We start from the raw sequence: 27800 nt of genomic DNA, 5'->3' as shown, positions 1-27800 counted from the left end.
ATTAGGTAGGTATGTAATGCGTGCTGGGGGATTGTAGTGAGAGGCAAGCAAAATGGTAAATTCCGTCAAACCGTAAATAAAATATTAGTTGTCATGTATCTGCCGCTAAGTGCTTGTGTTAAAACTCAACACCCTCCCATTTGACCATGGACCCTCAAACTTTTGCACACGTGATCTCAGAATGTCATTCAGACTATGAAAACCATCATTGCAATCAGGTGTGCCCAAATTTTTGACCGCTGCTGTAATCGTGCTGTTTCTAAGGACGGGACGGTTTCAGACGTTGCTCAGTATTTCGGTTCATGGTCGTCCTCGCTGCTCTCTTCTTCGCTCTCCTCCTGTCCCGCCTTCCTGCTCAAGGATGGTTCTTTGGGCACAGACTCAACCCCCAGCACCTGCCGCTGGACCAGCCTGCAGTAGAGCCCCCCGCGGGCCATCAGTTCAGCGTGCTGGCCCTGCTCCACCACTGACCCTTTGTCCAGCACGATGATGCTGTGGGCTCGCTCCACTGTGCTCAGCCTGTGGGCAATCACCAGCACCGTGCGGTTCTCCATGACGTTGCTCAGGGCCTGCTGAACCTAGAAGAGAGCAGCAGAACTAAGTTACCATTTGTGGTCAGTCAGCCAAGACATGGAGTGTTTCCAATGCAGCTATGAGGTTAATGTAGATAACAAGTAATGGAAGCTTATGAGCAATAATTGGCATCATGTAAACTGTAGGCCTAAATCTCCAGACTTGTATTATATATTGCTTTTTATAAAGATGAGGAAAGGTGAAAGCTTTAAATGCTGTTCATCTGATGGGGACAGTTTTGGTGATGTACCAGGTCTTCCAGGTGGTTGCTAAGAGTCCCCCATTCTCTGAATCTTCAGATCATTTTTTAAACTCTAGTATTCAAATCTTCTCTTATTTTCCTTTGACTTTGCCCTTCTTGGCCTGTGTCTTCAGCATTGGTGGTTCAGTGGTAGAATTACTTACTTTACTTTACACTGCACATTCGGACTCAGTCTCTACCATGCTCTTTACTCTAGTTACACTAAGTCACCTACTGGACTATCTCCGCACTCACACACATACATAGATTATTGCACATGTACACAGCATTGCAGTATCTATATTTTATGACTTTTTACCTCACATTCAGTGCAATAAGATTATGTATATAATGTATATCTGTGTATATTGTTTAAGTTAGTTTATTGTATATTATATATATATATATATATATATATATATATATATATATATATATATATATATTTATTTATTTATTTTTTTTTTTTCTCTCTTCTTCTTCTTCTACTTATTATTATTATTATTATTACTATTTTCTCTCACCACTTTCCATGTTGTAAATACTGTCGCTGCATTCAGTGGGAACTTGCACCCAAGTTTTTCACTCACCTGTACTCCTGTACTCTTGTGATGTGACAATAAATCTGATTTGATTTGATTTTGATTTGATTTGATTCTTTACGCAAGTGGATTATCTCCTATCTAATCTCCTCAGAAATATCTCCAGAAAAAGACAACTTGTTCCTAAAGGTTGATTGGCTTCATCTTCCATGCTAAAATGAATGTGGTAGGCATGAGCTACTGTTCAGCACAGTAAATTCTGTGTGCATTCTCCACCCACCACATGCTCGCTCTCGGCGTCCAGCGCGCTGGTGGCCTCGTCCAGCACGAGCACACAGGGGTTCCTGATGAGGGCGCGAGCAATGGCCACTCTCTGCTTCTGTCCTCCGGACAGTTGGGCCCCCTTCTCCCCAACACCTTCACCACAACACAAGAGATAAAACTGATATAGCACCTCACAAAATCTCGATTCATATTTGTCTAGCTAATTAATTCAGACTATATAACATAATTTGACCATTTTAATGAAGTCGTTTATTTATTTCATGCTATTCTCTCCAGAATAACTCCTTATTATTCACATTATAATTTTAACACTATAAAGTTTGGCCACTAGGGGGCCACTAGGGGGTGCACTCACTGCTCGACTACAAGCATGGCCATTGGCTGAACGCTGTCGTTTTATTGTCTCCATAACCAAACATCTGCATGAATTAGGGTATGCGTTGTGTCAATGACAACTGAGGTGCTGTGCTGGTAGGTGGGCACATGATTTCACGCACTGAAGCTGATTTAATTCAAATTTCTGTTCATTCTGACGTTGAATGAAGGTTTCATGAATCAGATGCAGAGAAGTTCATACATCATTAAAGGTGGTCAAATCTGCCCTTGAATAAGGGTCAATGTAGGGCTGATGAATAGTCTTGTTTGCAAAAAGAAAAAAAACATTATTCTCATTTTCTGCCATATTTGTTCCTGATAAAAACAAACCATCTCTAAAAAAATTAAATACAATTTAAATTGACCATTTTAGAAAAGAATAATTGAGGGGGATATCAGACAATCACAACCATCTTTAAGCTTCCATGTTTCGCTTCCTCCATCAAGCAAAGTGGAAACGCAGTAAGAACAGCAGTAGCAGTAAATTAGTAGAAGGGAAACAATCAGGGCCTTCAGGGCCTTCAGAGAAGGCCTAATTCTATGTCTGGTACCTAAAAATTACATGTCCGTTATCTGAACTTATTTTCTGTTCAATAGAATTATGCTTGTATGTAAACTCTGCAAGTTTTACAGTACTCCTGTTGTTCAATTCTGGTCTAGTTCTCAACAAAATTCTTCAGAAGTCCAGCAAAAACTGGCCAATCAGGAACTTTTCTCCATAGTATCTCGGTTGATACAGATACCTACTTGAGGTCCTAACCTATTGGTTAGGACCTCAAGTGCTGAAGAGAAGTCCTAACACTGCAGGATTGATTAACCATCAGCATAAAAACATGATAGAGGAATCAACCAGTTACTTTGAGATCTCCAACAGGCGAGACCTACTCTGTGAGTCAAACGTCACTGTAGGAAACTTCTGGAAATTCTACAAACCAGAGAGGATGCATGAAGCGAGAGCCACCATGTCAAAATATTTCCAGGAAAGTGTTCATATGGTTTTGATGAGATTTATGCAGACAACTGAGTCTTACACCAAACGTTTTACATTTTAAACCTCCCCTCTGAGGTGGAACTGACCTGTGTCGTAGCCTTTGGGGAGGCTGCAGATGAAGTCATGAGCGTTAGCTTTGGTAGCAGCTGCGATAACCGTATCCATCGGAGTGTCGCTGAGGCCGTAGGAGATGTTGTTCAGCACCGAACGAGCAAACAGGGCAGGCTCCTGACCCACCATAGCTACCTGCAACAGCAGCAAGGTAAGACATTTAGGACCACCAATATAGCCATGAGCTCAACATTTAACCCCTTCGATAATACAGAATTATTCATAGTAGATACCAAATACTACAGTAGTTATTGAATACTTCACAGTATTTACTGAATAATTCAAAGATCTTACTGAATTATTCACAGCAGTTACTGCTTAATTAATAGAAGTTACTGAACATATCATGGTACTTACTAAATAATTCAGAGTAGTAACTGAATAATACATAATAATTACATTATTTGTGGTAGTTAATACATAATTCACAGTTTGTACCTAAGAATATGCAGAAGTTGCTGAATAAAACTCAATAATTGCAGTTAATGATGAATGCAGACTAGTTAATTGATTATTCATAACGTTACTTTACAATTCATATTGGCTACTAAATAATTCAAAGCATTTACACACTAATATATATATATATATTACATATTATATATAATACATTAATGACAAAGCTCACTTGCTAGAATATATATCCAGTCCATACACTAGAGCTGGCCGACAACTGAAAAATTCTCCTTTTCTACATATAATGCAAATATACACAATTATAATAATAATAATAATAGTAATAATAATAATCAATATTAAAATAAATATAAAATTATAATATAATATAAAATATCTAATATAAATTTTATAATATAAATTATATTTTATATAATATAAATATAAAATTCAATTAACACATTTCATGTATTATACAGCATTACAATAAGTAACCCAGGCTGATGCAGGCATTCCCAGTTTATACCTTTTGTAAATGTTTATGCTTTGGCAGATATGCCCATAAAATTTCATCTCGGCCCACAATTCCTGTATTGGTGACACTCTAATAAACATCCTTAATAATAACAACTGATCATTTCTACAGAGTACATCATCTTAATAGTTTAAACTGCACCTTTAAAATGTACTTTAACCTTTAACCACCGGTGGGTCCAAAACGCACTTGGTCATGTTCTTCATAACGTTCATATTCCATGAGCTCCATTCAGAAGCTGGGCGTCGTGTGAGGCTGTAGCTCTTCTCTCCAGTCTAATAGACGGTGACGTCATTTTAAACCCTTATAATAAAAGAGGCTGAACTTTGTTTTTTTACTGAAAGTCGACCCGTTTTTCCCCAAATCTGGGCTCTAAACTATAAACAGACGGCGTCTCTTCAGTGATCTGCTCTGGAAACATTACTTTAATAAAATAACACAAAGAGCGTCTGAGTTTTTTGGCTTAACTTGTAAGCATATAGTGATAGGTGTAGATCATAAAACACATTATCTGTTCATTTGAGGGGCTTTTACAAAAAAATAATTAAATTAAAATTTATTTCATACAGTTGCTGAATAATTTGCCTTACGATTTGGTCACGTAAATTTGGACGGACAAACCAAAATATACCCACAAGCGTAAGAGGTTAAACCCAATAATGAGCCCAAAACATTACCACTGAAAGGAAATATGACAAATCTATTTTCTAATTTAAAATATTTTTTATTATTCATACAACACTTTTTTTACTATTTTATGCCTGTTTATTTCCTGACCAAACACCTCAATAGTAATTATTCTTTATATTTGTCGTCATTGGGTGTTTTGCTACAATAACCGTAACCCACACATGCTAGAAGTGAAAGTCAGCTTAATGACGCTCCAGCATGGATCATACCTTGGAGTGGAGGTAGCCGTGCTGGTAGATTTGAACCGGCCGGCCGTCCAGCAGCACCTGGCCGCATTGAGGAGAGTAGAAGTTCTCCAAAAGACACACACAGGAGCTCTTCCCGCTGCCGGATGGACCGACCAGTGCAGTGACCTCCCCTGGACGAATGCTGAAGGACACGTCCTGCAAACAGTGAAATGTGTGAGTTTAGTTTCATTTACTGTGACTTGCAGCCTGAATTTCTGGCCATGTTTATGGTCAACAGTATATCATACAGTGTCAGTAAACCAAAGAATACTTGCCATGAACAGCCGGACACAGTTTGAGGAAGGCGAGTGATCATTTAGCTATGGACTTTGATCCTAATCCTATGTGAAATCCTATTTGATAGGCTTCTATTCCTAGTTAGCTACCTTAGCCTTGACGCTCCAGAACTAACGCTGCATCTACAATGGTCTGTCATGGAAACGCACTGCAACATCCATCCATTCATCCATTTTCTAAGCCGCTTCTCCGTCAGGGTCGCGGGGGGTGCTGGAGCCTATCCCAGCAGTCTTCGGGCGGAAGGCAGGATACACCCTGGACAGGTCGCCAGTCCATCGCAGGGCAGACAGACACAGACAGTCACTCACACCTAGGGGCAATTGAGCATGTCCAGTTGGCCTGACTGCATGTCTTTGGACTGTGGAAGGAAACCGGAGAACCCGGAGGAAACCCACACAGACACGGGGAGAACATGCAAACTCCACACAGAGAGGACCCCGGTCACCCGGCCAGGGAATCGAACCCAGGCCCTCCTTGCTGTGAGGCGACAGCGCTACCCACTGCGCCACCGTGCCGCCCCGCACTGCAACAGATCCTATTTATTTATTTACTTAGGATTTGATCTCAAGACACGTGACCACATATTTACAAACCGCCGCTAATGCAACATCACTGGACAGCTCAACACGCTTGGAGGAGAGCACTAACTGCTTATTCTGTTATATCAGCTAATATTAGGGACGAGGGAAAAACTCGATTCTTAGATACATCGTGATGCGGACATAAATGTCAAAAAACGATTTCAATTACACCGTAACGTTGACGGAACGTAAAAGGTGAAACTTGGAAGTGGATAAGAGCAGCGCCCGGACAGTCTCTGGTAGCAACTGGATAAGTGAGAAATCCGACTGGCTCTGCATTAAAAGCCAGGTTAGATCAGGAGTCACAACCGAAGTCTTAAGAACAGACATTTTGTCCTTTCAACAAAAAAATCAAACCATCTTGGGAGCCACGTTTAGTGTCCAGTATGCCTCAGTGTGCACTGATGTCCTATTATAGGCTAAAAAAATATAAACGAGGACGCAGATTTAACTTACTTTACTCTGCTTTAAGGTTTAGCTCAGCTATAGCCACTTTCCACCCGTCTCCGCCAGAAAACCTTTCCTCAAAACTGGAACAGTTTCTTGTAAAATGTCTCTCAACGTTCGGCTGTTTTACGAGGCTGAAGTTGCTTCTCATTCTCCAGCATCTCGTTAGAATTTTCCTGTTCCACCTTAAATTCTGCCTGAGGCCTCAAATGTAACTGCTGCAATATTTAAGGTGGACCGGGAGAATTCGAAAGAGAGGCGACTTCACCTTCGCAACTTTTTAGTGTTTGACAGTTTCTCGTTGCAGATTTAACGTACCAGAAAACCTTTATAAATGCGAACAAGTCCTTTCGTCTCCAAATGTTCGCCTTCAATTTCTCTCTTTTCGTAGCTGCTAGTGAGGCGAGACTTCATCGCTATGTGACCTGCAATCTTCATGCCGGTTCTCAGTCGTTGAACCAGGGCTTTCGCGCTTCTTTACTTTATGTGCTCCAAACAAAAGCAGTGAATGAGCACCTTCTAGTTCACTTACCACATCACTTCCATTTGATTTATTAATAGAAGATTAATAGAAGATATTTTAGATATTTAAAGCAAAGTATTTGTAGTGATCCATAATGTATTTATGTAATGTTAAAATATTACCAAGTCCTCAGACAGTAGGAAAATAGAAATCCTGTATAGAAAAAAAAGATGCATCGATAATCGTTTTATAATCGCATCGCAGCCTCGGAATCGTAATCGAAATTGTGAGGTGCCTAAAGATTCACAGCCCTAGCTAATAGACATGTGCTGGTTGCACCATTGCGCTAATAGATGGTGGTGGTGGGAGGCATCCTACCCACCCAGAGAGAGGGAGGACAATTATGCTCTCTTGGACATCCAGATGCGGATGGCTGGGGCATCACCGGGGTCGAATTCTCAAAGATAGAGCCAGTGCTTAGATGGTTGTGGTGCTCGTTGTCCACACATTTTTTAAGGCAAGCATTTTCTCAACCAGCCCCAGTGTGTATGATTGGATGGGTGAGGTAAATTTGGAGGATGTGATCATTCAAATTTGGCAAAGGTTCATTACCCTGTATATTTAAACACAGACTTTTTCCCTCCACAACTGAAAACATGATAGGGCAGAAGATGACTTGGATGTTAATAGACTGAAAGTGTCATGTTGACAGCAAATGATAATCATTGACCTCTTTCTTCCAAAGCCAAATCTGTCCAGTTGAATCAACGTTTGTGAAAATGTTGGAATAATCTTACATACTATGCTGATCGATTACATAAACATTGACCTAGCCAGGCTAAATTCCAATTGGACTTTGCTGGGAATGTCCTCAATGTACATGTACCATAAAGAAGCAAACCTCAGACGTGTGTCATGTCTGACTGACTACATTCAGGCTGAGGTGAAAAATGGTGTAACTTTATCAAACTAGTCCTTTACCATCAAACACTTAAATGGAAGCTGCAGCTTTTAGCTTGACTTCAAATGTCCTGCCCACATCAGAACCAATACCTTCAGGATAGCCATCTCAGGTCTTGTAGGATAGGCGAACGTCACGTTCTTGAACTCCACCAGGCCACTGAATGAGTCAGGAGCTTCGAGGCCATCGAGACCCTGCTTGGGTTTCCTGTCGATGTACTCGAACACTTTCTCCGCTGCCCCTACGCCCTGCATTAGGCCTGTATACACCGCTCCTATGCACTGCAAGGCAGATCGAAAAATGAGCATCGTAATACACTCAATATACACTCTGCCAAACTTTGCACACCCCTGGTGTTTTCTTGATCTTCTAAGTGAAAATAACCGAATAACCGAGAACTTCAATAAGCTGTTTTTGGCTGCATATACACATTTATAGACACACTTCCAACAAGGATGACCATTAACACATGGACACCAAAAAAACATATGCATTCCATGCAGTATAATATTACATAAATGACTAATAAACACTGACCTCCAGACATTCGCCCAGTTCCAGCACATAGACGATGAAGGAAATGAGGGTTCCTCCACTTATCTGACCTGTTATCACCAAGTGACCCCCATAAAACAGCATAGCCACCTGCAAAGCCAGCTCCGAAATCTAAAACGACAGACATGGAGGTTTTGCGTGGGATTATTTGAATGAAAATGACGTTGACGTGACAATAGTCTTGGATCTAATGCTAACCTTCTGACGCAGCACTGATAGTTCTAACCCCAAGAACCTTAAACTTAACGGAGATGTGACTGTATGAAACTATGGAACAGCACGTTTGTTTCGTGCAGGAATTTATGGTGAACAGAATGGCTGAGGAAATACCGCAGTGCTTGGCCCCCTGTGTTAACTGTAGATCATTATGTCTGGTTTCATAATAAGACAATGACTTTCTACTTAAAGCTTCATATACAAAACACAAAAATAAACTGTTAAGGGCAGAAAAAAAAGAGTCTCAACAATTGTGTTTCAAAGCTGTAACAGTCAACTTGTAATTATCAGAAAAATAACTAAAAACACCAAAAAATGGTATGGTAAATTCAGCAAATTAACATTAATTGCACATAAAAATATTTTTCATATTTTTATAGATCATTAATATACTACATTTATATATTTATTCTTGATATTTTTTGTTTTTTCACATTTTTGAACAGACAAGCAAGTTAATAGAAAATATTTTACTTCATGAATATTCATTTAGTAATTATGAATATATCACATGTGGCTGTTATTTGTTCCTAAATCAATGCATGATACCCACACAGGTGGACCACATGAAGCAGGCGTAGGCCAGAGCCTGTTTCTTGTTGAGTCTGAAGACCTCCAGCAGTCTTTCGTAGTACGAGTTGGACTCCTGCTCCTCGTTAGCGAAGCTCCGCACCGTCCGCATGGCCGAGATCGTCTCCTCAGCCAGTTTGTTGGCGTGCGCCAGCGACGTCTGGACGTCTTTGGTTAATTTCTGCACAAAAAGTACAGCCTACATTGTAAAATTGTATCATGTACACACCATAAAGAATACAGTTCTGCACATTTTAATGCACAACTGCTGTTTATTCACTGAAATGGACAGATTTGGAGGGGAATAAAACAAAATGTGTCCTGCGCAAAAAGGTGTGGCACATTTTATATTAGATGTTTTAGTTTTTCCAATGTAAAACTTAAAAATAGAAACTGTGCACTTTGTAGTTCTACAGCTACAGACTGTAGTCTATCTGTTTCTCTGCAGGCTTTGTTAGCCCCATTTTACCCTGTGCTTCAGTAGTCAGGACCCCCATGGACCCTCACAGAGCAGGTACTATTTGGGCGGTGGATCATTCTCAGCACTGCAGTGACACTGACGTGGTGGTGGTGTGTTAATGTTTGTTGTGCTGGTCTGAGTGGATCAGACACAGCAGTGCTGCTGAGCTTTAAATACTGTGTCCACTCACTGCCCACAGGACGCTGTTGGCTGGATATTTTTAGTCGGGGGACTGTTCTCAGTCCACCAGTGACATTAAGGTGTTTAAAAACTCCAGCAGCACTGCTGTGTCTGATCCACTCAGACCAGCACAACACACACTAAAACACGACCACCACGTCAGTGTTACCGGAGTGCTGAGAACGTTCCACCTTATATTGTATATTGTTAGAACCCTAGAACAGTAATATTCACTTTGTGTGTTTTCACCGTTTGCAGGTTTCCTGACCACCTAAAACAAAACCGACTCCTCTCTGCTCTTTCATACTTGCCTTGTAATAGTCGCCGTAGAGTTTGGAGACCACACCAATGTAAGGGAAGCCCATGAGAGTGACGAGAGACAGCTTCCAAGACATGCTGAACATGAAGATCAAGAAGCCCACCCCCTTGACAAAGTTGCGCAAGAAAAGGTTGACGTTCTGGGAGATCAGGTCGCTGACCTCTGTGGTGTCCGAGGTCAGCCGAGACGTGATGTCACCTACAAAGAGAGTCGCAAATCAATTGCAAAGCCAACAAGGAAGCGCTGTAGCTAGATGGGCATTCTTGGCTCCGATATTCAAACATTAAAAGAGCATTTCAAGTGACATTTCAAAATGTCTGCATAATTAAATGGTGGAAAAAAAAAAGTTAGTGACCACCTAATAGTACAGTGCTATCTGCATGCCTGTGTCATCACACACTCAAACTGTGTCGAGCTGTTAAATAAAGGCAGACTTGCTTACAAGGTTTCTGACTAGAGCTGGAATCACTCATAATTGATCGATATACAGTAGCAATGCATTTATAGTAGTAGAATAAAAAACTTTTACTCTGATGTGCTTTTTATCAAACATTCATACAAAGATGACAAAGACTTGGATTCACTGATCAGAAATGGCCACAAAATTTGTATCTTTATTTCAGCCAGTGAGACCCACCGCCCATTCTGCTAAAGCTGTGGAGTTTGAGGCGCGGCTACAGCTCAGACCATGAAAATGAGTGAACATACTACAGCAGCAACCATGAGCCATGGGTTCATGTAATGTTTTAAATTATGGATTTGGCGCCCCCCTTTGGCTCAAATGAAAACTCTCCAAAATATACTGAATATGCTTTTCTCAAAGACCTAAATGTCCTAAAGGATCTATATTTATTGATCATTTTGTCCTGATTCCTTAATTGCTACAGTCTATAAACAGTCTTTATCTATAAAAATAAAATGTAGGCAGTTTGTTGTTATACTCATGTTAATTGGTGGTGTATAAGCTACCATTAGCTGTTTGCTACATTAGCCAGTATCTCCAGGGCATAACTGATGAAGAAAACTTCAGACACCAGACATGAATTGGCTGACTGACTACATTTGAGGTATCGTTTGGTAAGATACAGTGACCGTACAAGGCCATTCATATTTCATACTGCTCCAAAGACTTGAGTTTATCAAGCTTTTCAAAGTATTCATGCTGACTTTAGCTCAGATCCCCTTTCAAGCCACAGTATTCACTAGAACGTAAAGACAACAACTGATCTTTAATCAGCAGCCTTGCTTTAAAGCAATAGTTCAGTTCAAATTCAAATATACTGTCCCTGGAAAACCCTAAATGTAGTCGATCACTCAGGACATGTTTGGCAGGTGTGTGAAGTTTGCTTCTAGATTTTTACACTGAAGCTAAAGCACTAATGTCTTAGTCTACAAAATCTAAAAAACAGACAAAACAACAATGCTTTAATTACTGATTGTACAACACTATTTATATTCTTCTTAGTCTTTTTCCACACCTTGGGTACCACAGCAATAACCCAGTGACACCCTAGCAACTACCTGGAATACCACTACAACCACCTAGCAACAGCCTACCAACCAAGTGGGACACCACAGCAACTCCTAGCGTGGTATCTTGGGGTACCAGAACAACACCCAAGCAACCATCTAGGACAGCTTAGCAACCACCTAGGAAAACCAGGCCCCAGTGATGACTGTGAGACCCAGCTGGACAGCAGGGCTCAAAACCTGAGCGAGGACAAAGCCCCACGAGGACGACGGGAAGAGAAGAACTGCAAGTGAGTGGGGGATGGCGCATGAGTCCAGAGTCCAACCTCTGGGGCACCCTTCCGGTTGTCATTGGGGCCTGGGGAATGGGTGCATGCCATACTTGTCTAATAGCAAGTGTTCAAAACAAGAACTCGCAAAAACGACTTATGTTGCATCCACAGATTAAGGCTCCATTCAGGAATCCCTCAGCAGTTGCTGTCATTATATACACCCACAAAAACAGGAAAAATAGAGTACCAGTTTCCGGATCTTTTAGTAACGTAGAGAAGAACAAAGCTTACTGTTCCACAATGCAATACTCTACCTGTATGGTTAGCATCGAAGAAGCCTATCTCCTGATGCATCAGCGACCGGAACAGAAGGTCACGTAGCCGAATGTTCAGTCTGGCGAACGTCAAGGAAAAGACGCCTCCTCGAACCCCAATGGCCACAGAACTGAGGAGAGAACCAGAGTTAATGTGAGATTCATGTTACAGTCTCTGTGTTCTTACCCTGCATTCACACTGGCAGCAACTTCTCAACTCTTGTTGCCCAAAATCCCTGATCTCTCTGTGGTTTCACTAACGCCAAGCAGAAGTGAAATGATAAAAATAAAAATCACGGTGGTGGAGATGAAGTGCATACTACGCTACTTAATCCTTCATTTTTATTGATTATCGGCATATCGTTTAACACCTTAGTTAAAGTCAAAGTTAAACATTGAGATTTGTCGCTTTGCAGACTTTGCCCACGTCGAGTCGCCAACATTCAAGCCATCTCCTGTTGCTGGAAATCACCAACTCTTTTTGAAAATGAATGACATCCGGACACCTTATTGCTGCACAGCCAGACTAGATCACAACTCCCCTTTACGGTAACTAAGAGGTCCAATATGAACAATGGAAAACAGCCCCAGCCCATTATTCCTCCTCCACCAAAGTTTAGAGATAGCACTCTGGATTCAGCCAGGTTTGCATCTGCTAAACCCAGATTAGTCCATCAGATTGAAAACATGGCAAATATAATTTCATTGGATTATGGTACAATTATGCTCCCAGGTACTGAGATAGGTACCACCCCAGTGATAGTTTCACACCTTTATTTTTAAAAGCGTACAAACCATTGGCCTTTCCACTTCATAATAACGCTTACAGTTGACAAGGGCAGCTCTAGCACGGCAGAAATGAGATGAACCTACTGGCTGGAAAGGTGAAATCCTGTGGCAGTGGCATATTAATTGAGCTCTGCAATGCAATTTTACTGCCAATGTCTGTCTATGGACATTTCATAACTGTATACTTGATTTCATGTACCTGTTATTAATAGATAAAACAGTACTAGCTGAAACAGCCAAAAACACCAATTAAAATGTACTGTCCACATACTTTTGGTCACATACTGTTATGTCATATGCCTGAAAATGGCCTGAACATGTTCTGTCATTCTGTATGACAAACTTAAATCGAGTTGCATTGATATTGTCTACATAGTTTGAGGCAAGTGTGTGATGATTTATTCAAGTTATAAGCTTCATATTGCTTTACAAATAATTCAATCCATCAGCGTAATATGACTCAATGAATGTTGGAATGAGAAAAATCTGTTGCACTTACCTGAACAGGGCCAACAAAGACAGAATAATCATGGGTTTGGCAAAGTAATCCATACTCTTATGAATCACGATACCATCTATGGCCTTTCCAGTAAAATAGGGAATAAAGGACTCACCTAGAGAGACAGAAAAATACAAGCCCAGTTCCAAAAAGGTTAGGAGAGTATGTGAAATGCTAATAACAGAAAGTTACTGCAGAATGCTTCTCGCTGCTGTCATGCTGAACTAAGCACGGAAGAAGAAAAAGACGGTGTCTAAAAGGCACATTTCCACTGTACACCATTCCATTCCAGACGAACTCCAGCCCAGAGAACTCAGCAGTGTTTCTCAATGTTGTTGATGGATTGCTGCCACTGTGTAGAGTACAGTCTTAGCTTGCCTTTGTGGATGCAACAACAGACAGTGCTTTGACGGTTTGTCAAAGTACTCCAGAGTGCATGTGGTGATATCCCCAGAAGCATGCTGGTTTATAATGCAGTGCTACCTGAGGAATCAAAGCTCATGGCTATTCACTTGTGGTTTTCAGACTCATCTTTCACACAGAGATTTCTCCAAATTCTCTGGACCACTCGCTAATATTATGCATCGTTGAGGGTGAAATATCTAAAATCTTTGCAAACACTTACTGACACATTTTTTACTGACATGTTTTTTTGCAACGTGACAAGCCTCGACCAATCCCAGCTCATAGAGAACTCTGTGTTTCCTGGATGTTGCTTTTATACCCAGTGCACTGCCTATTTAAGACATTCAAGACGTTGCCCCACCCCAGGTTTTTTCCTTTTTTTAATTGATCACGCTGACCTGGTCTGGTTAGCGTGATAAATTAAGTTGTTCAACTGGTTTAAAAGGAATGCTTCACTCAAACATAAAAATGTGCATAACAAGGAAATGAAGCTAGTGGGGTCTGATATGATTTACCTGCATTTTGTAGCAACTCTGTAACAGTTAGCAACATTGGTATCCATTAAGAACAAGATAAACCAAAAGTTAAAATTTCCTAAAGACTTTCTGACATTGTATGACATAGTTACCTACAAAACATGGACAAAAGTAGGTTAGCATAGCTAAAAAAAAGTAGCAATCTTGATTTTTGTCTGCACGTTTGTCGATGTTTATAGATAACACCATGTCAAACAGTGCCAGAAACCACGTAAGCAAGTCTACCTGTGTGAAGGCATGCAGTTTGAGCAATGCTAACCGGGGTGGCATAAACTTCCATTACTTGTTAGCTACACTGGGTATTACTAGTATATATGGATTTTTTCTTTGCTGAGCGATCGCTATAAGGAACATATACTGTATGGAGTCATAGTGCTAAGGACTGTTAAGTGAGGTAAGGTAGTGGTTGCCAAACTCACCATCCTGAATGTGCAACAGGGACAAGCTATGCATTTTGTGTGCACATAAATGTGAAGGAGAAATGACTGTGGCAACACAGGTGCAATACTATGATCCCATGCAACTTAACAGTGAACAGCTGAAAAGCAGAAGTACTGAGTAACTAAGATCTTGGATTCACGTTTTCTCAGTTTATGTATTAAAGGCAGATCTCACCATAAGCCTAAATTTACTCTACTTATCAAATTCACTGAGCTCTGAAGTTGATGTTGTGGGTGGTAAACCACTCTCACATTCTGGTCGGAGGTTTTTTCCTCTTTGACTACAAGAATTTCCAGGTCAAATTTCCACTCTTTTATATTCCTGCATGCACTGCGTGTTTAAAAGCTACCCAGTTTTTCGGTGATGTTTAAGTCAAGGAACAGAAAGGCCTATTCCAAAAAGCTTCAGCTTGCATTTCTTAAAGTAGTTCACGGTGGATTTTGAGGGATGTTTTGGATCATTGTCTTGTTATAGAAGGCAGCCTTTTTTCAGCTTTATTTTCTTAACTGTCAAATTTACCAAAAAATGTTATCCACCTCCGATGCATAATAGTCAGCAAGGTGTTCTTTTCATCAAATGCTGTTATTTTAGTAATTATTACTTACTTCATATGTCCACAGCACTACTTTGCAAAATGCCTTTGACTCATCTAGAAGATGTTTTGCAGAAGTTGACTTCAGAAGTCTAAGATTTCCTTTTGATCACCTTTCCTTTCAGATTACAGTTGTGGTCGACTGTGAGAGCACTCCTGTGTCAGCTAAATCTTCCTGCAGGTCTCTGCTGTCATGTGGGCGTTGTGCTTTGCCGTTCTGGTCAACATACGAGCAGCTCTGTCTGGGAGCTTTCTGGGTGTTCCAGCACTATCCTTGACTTCCACGGTTCCCCTTAACTGCCTTTCATTAATGACATTTTAGACACTTCTTAATGGGACCCCACAGATGGCACTGCCTCAAAAACCAGCTTGCTTCTCTGACGGACATCACCGCATAAGCTCAGAAATATTTTTTTAGAATTTATCGTATCCAATTCCACCCAAGAACTCCCTTAATCACATGATACCACCAGCACTAGGAGGGCAAACACAAGCTGCCTTCGAGTCATGTGAAACCAGCCACCGCATCCTCTCTGCTAACGCTACTTCACTGGACACCTGAACGTGCTTGGAGAAGAATGCTAACTGCCAGTTCTGCTACATCAGCTAACAGACTAGCATTCTGGCGAAGGGGGAGAGTGAGGGCCATCCTATACCCCATAGTCTCCATATATGGACTATATGGACTGAAGAGCGAACGGTGTGTTTTGAAACGTGGCGTTCATTTTATAAAGTATTATATATCAAAAAGTGAAAAAAATGTATTACACGGGTCTTTAGATCATATAGATTCTATCTTCTTTCTCTAAACTGTCAACAAACACCCCTCAAGGACGATTCAAACATTCCCGGTATGGGCCATATAATTTGCACGGTTCATCTACTCAAGCCTGATTTTCACTCTTACATTTACACAACTTACTGCCAGTCCTATAAGGTCTTGTTCTGCTTATTTATTGCATTGTGTTGTATGTATTGCTGGGCCTTGAACCAAGTGATGTCACCGTTGTTACTACACAAAGTAATTGTGCTGAATTCGTTTGTAATTAGTAATAAAACATTAATTATTTGTAATTAGCACTGACTAAGTCCCTCACCCGAATACAGTCAATGCTAGGGGGCTAAAGTTTGCTCCTTTCCATGGCAGATAACCAGTGATGGAAGCTTATACTGCACCAATTAGCATTGTGCTAACTGCATTCCTCAATCACCACCACAACAAGAAACCGTGTTGAGTTTTTAAGTAGACTGTAATAGACTTGTGGAAGTTGCTTCTGACCCTGTATGACATACCGCTCTCATGAAAAATGGACTAAAGAACATTAGCATAGCTAATTCTTTCTTTTAGCTACTTGTTAGCTACATTAGCCTCGTAGCTCCAGTTCAAAAACTAACTTCAGACACCAAACGTCAAATACTTGAGGTAAAAAGTGAACTCTGCATATTATAATTTTATAATATGCTGCCTATAAAGTGATTTATGTGTATTATATATGCTTTTAAGGACTAGTTTGACAAAAATCTGATATGAGACATTGCAGATTTTATATCATCTTTTTGTCAAACTAGTCCTTGAAAGCATCACTTATTGACACTTACACACTGCAGACAGAAGGAGGAAGAAGAAGGCGATGGTCAGCAGCCCAGTGTCTTTCTTACAGTACGACAGCAGTTGGCCCAAAGTGGCCCCGGAGTTCGGCTGTTTTTTCGCCCCTTTCCTTCTCTTTCCACTCGTCCCTCCCTCCTCCTCTTCCCCCTCATCTCTTTCGTCCACCAGCTGCTCCCTCTCTTCGCTCTCTTCTCTGTCTGCGACGCCGTGGTCCGACAACGTGGCCAGAAGCTTCCAGAGAAACATGGTGGCAAGAGCGGCCACAACCGTCCAGAAGAAGAGTCCAAGGAACCACGGGTCGTGCATGAGGTCATCTTGCTCGGAGAACACCAGCAGCTTGGCCAGGGCATAGGTCAAGATGACGAGGCCTGTGAGAACCACCGGCGTGTCCAGGCAGGCTGCTCTTTTAGGCCCGTCGCTTTTGTTCCAGACCACCCCGATGGAGCCACCGAGGAGGATGCAAACGCGGACAAGGAGGGTTCCCCACAGGTCCAGGACGGAGTGGTGCATGTCAAAATCTTGGACATCATCTGCAAATACATCAGCGGTAGACCCCTGGACATAGAGGACAGTGCTGATTACAGTGTCCACAAGGATGAAGGCCAGGTTGCAACCGACAGCTACCCAAACTCTCATCTTCTCTGCTGGAGTGGCTTACAGTGAATGACAGTATTACAAATTGACTGATAACCTGACTGTCTGGTCCCATTTAACTACAGTAGCTTATCTGGATCTCAAGCCTGGCCTCATATCTTAAGTGTCAGAACCAAAAGATCCAAAACCCGTGCCAGAACCAAAAGATCTCCTGTTGTTAGTCTCACAGCAGCACACAAATAAGATACTAAGATTATAGTCTAACAACATGCCGGCAACTCCAGTCAGCTCCGCGCATGCGCACTCCGTAACAAGCCTTCGCTACGACCTCGCGATGCTTAGGGCTTAAAAGATTCCTTCTCCAAACCACATTAAAGGCGCCGAGCAGCACATTTCACACACTCGCCGTGAATCCGGAGCACTGTCGCTTGTAAACGCGGTTAGGAGTGAATGTACAGGAGTCTATATGAGGATATTCGTCTCCAGCAGCGGCCTTAACACTAAAATCTGACAGCCTGAGCTCCACTTCCCGAAGGTAAATAAACAGAGCAGGCTCCGCCTCCGCGTCAGCCGCTCCAATCAGATCATCCACTTCAGCCAGGACCACGCCCCGAGCGCGCCAACACAGCCACAACTCCAGCCCTATTGGGCTGTCATCAGAGAAGTGGGCGTGTCCTGCGGGCAATAGGCGTCTTTCTTTCTTGATAGAAAGTTTTCTTAACAGGAATTTTTAATATATATTTTTATTAAATATAAAAAGAGCTTAATTTAATGTATTTTATAAAGTATCTCTTGTTTTAGAGCTCATAAACATTTGTATTTCAGGTGTGGAAAATATTTATAGACACTTCCATAAATATTCTCTTTTTTTCGTGATATACATTGTTGCGAGTGGAGTTTAGACATAAAAATTAATATCTGTTATTTAGTGCTTAACACCCCCTTTGTTAGACAAATAAAAAATGTTTTTGACCACGTAGATCATATCTCAGCAATTATGTTACACTACAGTGGTGACATATTTTCAGACCTCCACTCGGACATACCAGCACTCTTCGACTGTAAAAGAGAAATGTGCTTAAATATTGCTTTATTAATTTGTGCTTTGCTCGAATATCATCAAAACTTAATTACACCTTCAAAGCGTCAAGAGGACTCTTAATCCATCGCTTTTATTTTTAAATTAATAGTAGCGTGAAGAAAGAGCTCATAAATATGTTTTATTTTTCTTAATCCATATCTCCACACTTGCTGGAGTCATATTTAGTCATATTTATAGTTTTTCTGTACTTTTCCCGTTCTTGCTATTTACTTTTTATGACCGAGACGGGACCCATTAGTGATTGACAGCATTCTAAGCCAATAGGAAAAGACCGAGGCCCCGCCCCGCCCCCCGCCTCATACACAGCCCCTTATCGCCAAATACATTAAATTAGCACAGCGAGAGGAAACCGCCGTTTCGCGCTGGACATCGAGTGACGTTTATGAATGTAAATTATTGACAGGAGACTGTGTGAATAAGCAGCTTTATCAAGCTGAAGTTTGACTAATAACCATTTTCTTACGCAAGACAGGCCGTTTCTGTGGCAACAGTCCATCCTGTGTGTTCGGCTGCGCTGATTTCCACAGCAGAGCTCGGCGTTACATCATTAGCAGTTAACCGTCCGTTGATGTTGAGAAAAAAACCGTGTCCATTTACAAACAACACAAAAGAAGCTTTAACATGTGAGTGAAAATGGGTATTTAACATTGGTGTAAAACATTTAAAGGCAAAAAAACCAAAATAAAGCTATTCTAAAGCAGTTTAGCAGCTGAGGTGTTAGCATTGACTAGCCTTAAACGGGAATTCAGTCCTTGAGATGTAAACAGGGTCACTCGGGGTGGTTCTGAGGTGAAATATTATTTCATCTGTAGAAAAACTTACTAACACACTTTCTCTACAGCAGGTGCTGACGGGAACCAGAGCTCCTGCTGTCTACACCACATAGCCGTTTTTTCCTATGTAAACTACCAGTGAACGTCTTCTGGGTGTTTATATGTAATACTGATGATAAAATAGTGGAAAATCTGAAAAAAGTATGTTTTCTTTCCAAACATCCTTCATGTATCCCTCCTCCACCATGAATGGATTTAAAGTAGGTCTGGTTCCCATCACCACCACCACCACCACCGTGAACAGTTCCGACTCCCCAAGTGTCCAGAGAATGAAGGATTTCACATCAGGCCACCCTGAATGACTTTTTGGACAGTTAACCCTTTAATCACGCAGAAATTTTGACAGATCAGCGAAGTTCCCGTTTAAAGCTACAAGTCTCTTACCAGTCAACTCGTATGAGGCGAGACCTGCTGAGGAGAAAAAGATAACTAATTCAGAGCTCAGTGAACTGACGCAAACCTGACACAAAGCTCTGCTAAAGTATAATCCGTGTTAAGAGCTGAATGAATTAACCGTTGGTCATAAATAATAACCTGCTTTAAGTTCTCAGCCCTGAACAGACAAGCGCTAGAGTGACATTTCCACTTCAGTCGTTGGAATAGGTCTTACAGGGCCGCTTTGGCTGAAATAAATAATGTAACCGCTGCTTTATTGATTGTAAACATGCCTACTTGCCTCCTTGAGTGGTGCCCACAGTGCTCACATCGAGATTTTCTGGTTTACAGCCTAAAAACCCTTCTGGTGATGTGTTGTGAAGGTGGGAGAAACTTGTATAACTATAACCGCTTTGGGACGGATGCTTAACATGTTCTCTTTCCTGAATGCTATGCTAACAGTGAGAATGTCTTTACTGAATAATGTGTATGAGCATAGCACATATTAGCTACTGTCATGAGAAAAAATTGACGAAAAGGGCACAAAATTGAGAGTTCTGGCTGAAGTAGGCAGACTGAATACTACACAACAGAATCAATGATGTATCAAATGCTAGTTTTAGGCCAGAATGCTCCTTTAAATGTGCTTAATTTCCAGAAATGCTATGCTAAGATGACTGTATTGGCAAACACCACCACTTTACAGTCGTGCTGACCTTTATGGGACTCAAAGATCGACTCAGACTTGTTGTCAGACCTCAATTAAGCCATGAACTCCCTACAACAGATCATTTCCGCAGGTCCAGGTACACCTATATCCTTTACCTCTCCTTAACCAGACAATTCACTTTAACTGTATATCGTCCACCAGTTACCTCAAGAGTAACACACTGTCCACAGTGTTTTCCTCTTTTCTATCTGGCAATGGTGCACAACCTATGTTTTCGCTGAGAAACCGTTGGTGTCCTGCTCAACTGGTAAACCGTTCAGTGTACATCAGAACCTGGCAGTGTGTATTCCAGTCCGTTTTTCCTGTCGTCCGTCGTGACCTGGACTGTACTGAGCACCGTGTCAACAGGAAAGGTGAGGAACAGGCCCTCTTTCAGCTTCTTCGGTGACGGAGGCTCATCTGAAGCGCACAAAGGTTCGGTGACGGTGAGGGTTATGGACGACAAGTTCCTGCCCCGACGTTTGGCGTTCTTCTTCTCCTCCTTATAAGCAGCGTTCATGTTAGAAAACACCTGAAAGGAAGCAGACAAATCAATCCAAAGTGAGTAAGCATAACCTTTGACATAGTTCAGTGGTTGAGATGTAAACCGAGTCATTCAGAGCAGTTTGGTGTGAAATGGTTGATTGTAGAGGCTCAGATTTCTTTACAGTGGTGGTGTATGGGAACCAGGGGTTGCCATGTCTACAACACAAATACAGCCAGTTTATTTACCACCAGTGAACCTACACGAGTCTTCTGAGTTTTTATACCTAGTGTTGGTGGTAAAAAAAGGAAAAATTTGTTTTCTTTGGGGACTACTGTGCCTCACAACGCCCTGCATGTACCCTAATAATACTGCATGTATTATTATTACTGAGCTGCCTTCGAGCTGGACTGCCCCACTACCATCACTGAGCCACATTATCACCTCGGCATCACCAGTTCATCGCATCAGCGCACCTTGACCTTCCTGACAGATGGGCGGTAAGGACTGACTGCATGCAGGGAATAGGAACTGATTGAGTTTTCATAGTTATTAGAATTCATTTATTGAATTTAGATTATTATTATAATTCTTCCTATTATTCATTGCTTCATTCATTTTGTCAGTCATAATTATGGAAAACTTTGTCATTACCACGACTTACGAAATAGCTGTGTATAACGGCTATATATTTTTCTCCAGTGGCAGAAATCGGATTCCATACATCGTCTCACTTACCATTTGTCTGAGTTTGTCTTGGTGCTCCTGCATGGCGGAGAGGAAGGTTCCCTCTGCCTCCTCACTGAGGGAAAAACTGCCTGGTTCCTGCTCATAGCTCAGCAGATCCAGCTTCATATGAAAGAACAGAAAGACCCATCATAACAGGTGAATAATGGAATGATATCATTCTATAATAACATTCTATATAATATCAAAAAATGCATAACATGTAATACATCCCTGAAATATAAAAGGATTAAACATCAAATAACATTTCATCACACGCATATAATTTAAAAAAAGAACTAATCTGAACACACAGTGGTTTGACCTCACAGCGATTTGCTTGTTTAGGGAGCGATTCACTCAATCCTTTGTAATTCTTTATGAACCGATTCATGGAATTCTTTGGAATTCTTTAGGAACCGATTCACTGAATTCTTTATGAACTGATATACTAATTTTGTAATGCCGTCAACAACATTTTCCTACGCTTCATAACATCTGTAGTATTGCAGGCTGAAGCCCAGATGCAGCGCACTTTATGTTGCTATGATGGAATCTGTGATTCTAGCCCTCTTGTTCAAATACAGCTTTTAAATGGCTTTTAAAGTGATTCTCCTTCACAATATACATGATATATATGACATACACTCATTGGTCGAAACCAACTTCAGCTAATGTTACTCTCATTGGACGTCAGTCATGAAAATTGGAAAATGCATTAATTCTGTTTAAAAATCACAGGACTTTCATGTTCTTGTGAACTCTTACTTAAACTTGTTTAGGAATAAATGCATTCAGTAAAAGCTCATTTTATCCATTCACACAGACATAACGATCATCAGTAGTGACCTACCTCACCAGACATGCTGGCTTTTCTGTTGAACATCAGGCAGAATGGTGTAAACTTAGTTGTGGGATTAACAGACGTCCGGAACAGGGATAAAACCGGATCGAGAAAATCATCCCATTCTGCCTGCTTCTCTGCCACCACCTGCTTTATGGATTCTTTCAGCAGGCTGTTACTGCGGTCATACAGGGCGTTGTACTGTGGCTGGTCTGCTGCGGTCACTTTCAGTCCTATATTCCATCTCTCACTCAGGTGCTTAGTCACCTAAAACACGGAAGAATTACATTAAAGGAAAAGTTCCCATTACCCCAAATGCAGCCATTCAGCCAAGACCTGTTTAGTGTTTGATGTTGGCTTCTATAGTGTAGCAAGGCTAATGCAGCTAACAAGTAATGGAAGCTTATGAGCAGAAATGACCATCCTAGTCTTCTGGGAAGGCTTCACACTAGATGTTGGAACACTGCTGTGAGGACTTGATTGCATTCATTCCCTAGAGCATTAATGAGGTCAGGTACTGATGCTCGATGCCTCACTCTGGATCACAAAGTCATCCTAAACACATTGGATGGACCTTCATCACTCCAGAGAGTGCAGTTCCATAGCTCCACAGACCAATGCTGCTGGGCTTTATACCCCAATAGCCTATGCTTGGCATTGGGCCTGGTGATCTTAGACTCATGTGCAGCAACTTCAGAGCATCCCATTCTACTGGTCAGTGCTTTTTATGGAGATTATACATGCTGTATGTGCGCAACTGAATCCCTGATTTCTCCACTCTGTACTGTGTTCACCTTTACTATTATAAACAACATTTTAGCTCAGCCACAGCTTTTTTCAATCTGAAAAAACAGAACTGGTTTCTCAGCTTTCATCCTTGCTCCCTCTAGAGAAGCTAATTTTTGACGTGTCAACAAACACCCAAGTTCTGGCGAATCTGGTCCTCTGTCTGGGAATATCTTAAGAAGTTTGGTCAATGCACTTCTCTTTTCTTATTTTTATTTAATTTTTATCTTGTCTTTGTCAATCATTCTGGTTTCTGGTAAAAAAAAAAAATTACAAAAAAGAAAGGAAAAACTGAACTCTAACAGTGAAGGTAGTGATCTTGGAATGCCACATATGAAATTATTAACCCTGACTCAGTTCCTGTGAAGCCAACAAAATGCTTTTCACCATACAATTATTCAACCAGGGCGCCAAAACTGTACACAAACTGTACACAAACCACATAAGCAAGTGTATTAGGGTTTGACACGGTTTAAGGCAAGAGTTTGATGACTGAGATGTGTTAACACAATGGTAACAGTTGGTCAATGGCTTAGCTACATTAGCCTTGAAGCTCCAGTATGAAATTAAAGCAAGTGAACTTCACACACCAAACATATCTCGGCTCACCTATTTTTAGGGTAAAACTGTGAATTTGTTTCTTTTCCAGCCAAACTACTCCTTAATCAAACAAAGTTTCAAAAGATTTAGCCACTAGGACTAGGAAGCGTTTTACCTGTTCACAGAAGTCGCCATTCTGAGAGCAAAATACAGTCTTTGCTAAACCGTACCTGGAAAACATAGACGTCTCGATGAACACGATTTGCCAATGGCATGAAGTGCCTTATGAGGAAAAAAGAGGCAAAGTATTTTTATTACCTGTGAATGGATGACGAAATGCATCTTGCAACACAGAGGGATTCTTTCTGTTGGACAGGAAAAGCCTCCATCCACTTACTAAAATAATCCATGATAATGACGACGTGCGTATTCCCACCATGACTAGTGCTTGGAAAAGGACCTGTTTTCAAGCAAAGTCAAAAGCATTCTGTTCCAGTCCTGGGTTTTTTTTCACAAAGCAGTTAGCAAGATCACTATAGTCCCATGTTGAGGACTGTCCCTCAGCTCCTTTCCTACTGGACAGGTTGGACTTAAGTTGTTAAGGCAAAACTGAGAAATGCTACGAATTTCCAGCCTCGCAACTTATTAAACTAGCTAAGCTCATGTCCACATGCTCACCTACTATTTCAACTGCCACGATCTCCCAGGGACCATCCACCTTAATGGGCCGAACCGTCCGCGCCATGTTTTTATTACGCTCTGCATGTTGACACGTCTCGCACAACTTGATCTAAAACCAGAACAAAGAAAAGTGAGAAAGATTATGTTATCGTATGTCACTGGGAGCCTGGTAAACAGAAATTCCACCATTTTTTCAAAACAACAATTCAGTCGTTACAACGTGAAGTCGTTCAGGGTGGTTTGGCGCAAAATGCTCTAATCTGGAGACACTTGCCAGGTAAAAATTGTTCACAGTGGTGGCGATGGGAACCAGACCTCCACCTCTGAAAGGTGAAATGAATATGAATAGGCTAAATCCATTCATGGTGGAGAGGGACATTGCATCGTGAGGTAAAAAATAGTCTCCATATAAAACTTAATTTTTCTGATTTATCACTGTTTGACCACCATTGTCATTACATATCGTCGCTGTCCAATGAAAAACATGCATCTCCATGTTCACTCTTCTGCATCATTTGAGCTCAGCAGCTGTTTTATATTGTGTGAATATTTCATGATAAATGGACCAATAGAAATGCTCCAAAGTTGCGTAGAATAAAAAATTTTCCATTAACTTACGCTGAAGGTAGAACTTACTCTTCCGGAGATACTTGTTTTTCTTTGGACGGCGATGATATAAAAACCCAGAAGACTGTTTAGGTTCACTGCTGGTTTCGGATAGTAAATAAAATGGCTGTGTTTGTGTTGTAGACATGGTGACCCCTGGTTCATCACCACTGTAAAGAAATCGGAGTCTGCAAGTTCCTCTACAGTTAACCACTTCACATCAAACATATGCTGGATTTTTACCAAACCGCCCTCCCCTCTGTGGTATAAATCCCTACACTATCCCTCCTGGGCAAACACATCAACTTAATTAGGGTACCAACCCAGTCCACCACATCCTTCACGATGCCAAGCCAATAGTACTTGCTCTGGATCCTGTGGACGGTCTTCTTCTGTCCCAGGTGATGGCCGAGCTCATTAAAATGACACTCCAGGAATATCTGCCTCTTTCTCTCTGCTTCAATCACCACTTCACGCTTCTCTTCTTTCTTCGGACCCACGTAGTACAGCCGGCCATCTAAAGGCACGCAAACAGGCAGGGAGATATCTGTTGGTATCAGGAAAACCTCTGCTGATAAAGCACATGTGTGTGTATGTGGTGTTTCACTTCACGGATGGGTTAAATGCGGAGGTGGAATTTCCCCGTTTGTGGGATTCCATCCATCCATCCATCCATCTATTTTCTAAGCCGCTTCTCCCTCAGGGTCGCGGAGGGGTGCTGGAGCCTATCCCAGCGGTCATCAGGCAGAAGGCAGGATACACCCTGGACAGGTCGCCAGTCCATCGCAGGGCAGACACTCACTCACTCACTCACACCCAGGGGCAATTTAGCATGTCCAATTGGCCTGACTGCATGTCTTTGGACTGTGGGAGGAAACCGGAGAACCCGGAGGAAACCCACACAGACACGGGGAAGTTTGTGGGATTTAAATAAAAAAAAAAAAAGTATCACTTAATATTCTATAGCCCCGTATGGCGTCTCTACTCTTCATTAGTTACGTGAAATTCAGTTTCAAATCCTTTGTTTTTGCACTTTACCTATCAATGTCTCAAACTACAATACCCAGCATACATTAGGCAAATATCACACAATCACCAGAAACCTTCTGACCAATGTAGAGGCTAATAAATATGAATGGTTTCCGAGCAACAGCGTTAGCTTTGTGGATTCTTTCTGCATTAGGCTGCTAATCAAACAAACGAACCAACAAACAAAACCAGTCATGTATCCACACTAAAGCGCTTGAAGTTCTTCTAAAGGTTTCTCTCACCATTACACAAATGTATCCTACAACGCCCGCAGGACCACCACAGGGCAGGTCCTATTTGGGTGATGGATCATTCTCAGCACTGCAGTAACACTGATGTGGTGGTGTGTTGGTGTGTTGTGCTGGTACGTGTGGATCAGACACAGCAGTGCTGCTGGAATTTTTAAACACCTCGGCGTTACTGCTGGACTGAGAACCAAAAACACCCAGCCAACAGCGTCCTGTGACCACTGATGAAGGACCAGCGGACGACCAGCACAAGCTGTGCAGCAGCCGATGAGCTCTCATCTCTGACTTTACATCTACAAGGTGGACCGACAAGGTAGGAGTGTCTAATAGAGTGGACAGTGAGTGGACACAGTGTTTAAAAACCCCAGCAGCACTGCTGTGTCTGATCCACTCAGACCAGCACGTCAATGTTACTGCAGTGCTGAGAATGATCCACCACCCAAATAGTCCCTGCTCTGTGAGGGTCCATGGGGGTCCTGACCACTGAAGAACAGGGTAACAAAGTATCAGAGAAACAGATGGAACTACAAAGAGCTCCTATGTAGTAAGTGGAGCTGATAAGATGGACAGTGAGCGTAGAAACACTGATGTGGTCTTCATGCTCTGGCTGGCTGTTCAGCTGCAGCCGTTCCTCAGACTGAAGGTGAACTCTCACCGTCGATGATGAACTTCTGCGCGTATCGCTTGAGGTTCTTTTTCCGGATGGGGTTCATGGCCTGCGGGTAGCAGCCCTCCGCCACCAGCGTGTAGATATCGCCGAGCCGGCTGGAGCTCGGCTCCTCCACCACCACCACCTCCTCCTCGGCCACCTGCAGGGCGTCCACACTCAACATTTCGCGCTGAGGACGGAGGTCTGACCATAACCGACCGGATGGGCCGAGAGGAGATAAAGGGCTACTCCATCAAACCCTTCACAGCCACAACAGACGGAAGGCATCAGTGGACGGACCGGGAAACACACGAACACTCGGGCGAAAATAAACCTTTATAAACATTTTTTGGGTCCATAAAATATTAAAATGGACGAGTTCAGTTTAAAAGGCCTGTATGTTTTATCGAGGACGGCCGCGACTGGTGGGTTTGTGGGGACCGTAACGCTTGTATGTGCTGCAGCCTGAACGGTCGCGTTTCCTCCCGGACGCAAAATTCGTCGGAACAAAACAAAGCGGCAGGGGTCCGTCTCAATCCGAGAACGAGGAGCGCGAGGTCCCCTTAGTAGGGAGGACCTACAGAATTCCCTTGGTTTGCTAAAAATAGTGCAGTTTTTAAAAATATAAGTTTATGAAAGTAAATCCATAATA

General features: G+C 41.9%; 2 protein-coding genes across 2 annotated transcripts; both read right to left on the bottom strand.

The window, feature by feature from the left end:
* Nucleotides 1-23: 23 nt before the first annotated feature.
* abcb9 (ATP-binding cassette, sub-family B (MDR/TAP), member 9) lies at nt 24-18167 on the bottom strand. The gene is made up of 11 exons (XM_017709717.2): nt 16933-18167; nt 13360-13474; nt 12072-12202; nt 10008-10213; nt 9040-9237; nt 8253-8381; nt 7808-7996; nt 4949-5122; nt 3094-3253; nt 1637-1773; nt 24-578 (listed from the first exon to the last, which is right to left on the bottom strand). The coding sequence occupies exons 1-11, from the start codon at nt 17576-17578 to the stop codon at nt 288-290; spliced, it is 2376 nt and encodes a 791-aa protein (XP_017565206.1). The 5' UTR covers nt 17579-18167; the 3' UTR covers nt 24-287.
* Nucleotides 18168-18743: 576 nt separating this feature from the next.
* On the bottom strand, nt 18744-27633 carry zgc:113436 (uncharacterized protein LOC503528 homolog). Its single transcript, XM_037531342.1, has 8 exons — nt 27155-27633; nt 25546-25739; nt 24614-24725; nt 24254-24395; nt 24111-24165; nt 22619-22876; nt 21778-21888; nt 18744-21087 (listed from the first exon to the last, which is right to left on the bottom strand). Exons 1-8 carry the CDS (start codon nt 27330-27332, stop codon nt 20833-20835), a joined length of 1305 nt encoding a protein of 434 aa, XP_037387239.1. The 5' UTR covers nt 27333-27633; the 3' UTR covers nt 18744-20832.
* Nucleotides 27634-27800: the final 167 nt, after the last annotated feature.

Source organism: Pygocentrus nattereri, chromosome 20 (genome assembly GCF_015220715.1).
Source record: "Pygocentrus nattereri isolate fPygNat1 chromosome 20, fPygNat1.pri, whole genome shotgun sequence".
NCBI classification, from domain to species: Eukaryota; Metazoa; Chordata; class Actinopteri; order Characiformes; family Serrasalmidae; genus Pygocentrus; species Pygocentrus nattereri.
This window is presented reverse-complemented; position numbering and strand designations above follow the sequence as displayed.

Bases quoted from the DNA above. Each gene is read 5' to 3' on its own strand.
- zgc:113436 (XM_037531342.1), bottom strand. From the start codon at position 27,332: ATGTTGAGTGTGGACGCCCTGCAGGTGGCCGAGGAGGAGGTGGTGGTG. The intron at 24,396-24,613 runs GTGAGCATGTGG...GCTTGAAAACAG, and splicing joins CGTGGCAGTTGAAATAGTAG to GTCCTTTTCCAAGCACTAGT. The intron at 21,889-22,618 runs GTAGGTCACTAC...TTTCATATGAAG, and splicing joins AAGCCAGCATGTCTGGTGAG to CTGGATCTGCTGAGCTATGA.
- abcb9 (XM_017709717.2), bottom strand. From the start codon at position 17,578: ATGAGAGTTTGGGTAGCTGTCGGTTGCAACCTGGCCTTCATCCTTGTG. The intron at 10,214-12,071 runs GTAGAGTATTGC...CTCTCTTTGTAG, and splicing joins CTTCGATGCTAACCATACAG to GTGACATCACGTCTCGGCTG. The intron at 1,774-3,093 runs GTCAGTTCCACC...GTTGTGGTGAAG, and splicing joins CCCCAAAGGCTACGACACAG to GTGTTGGGGAGAAGGGGGCC.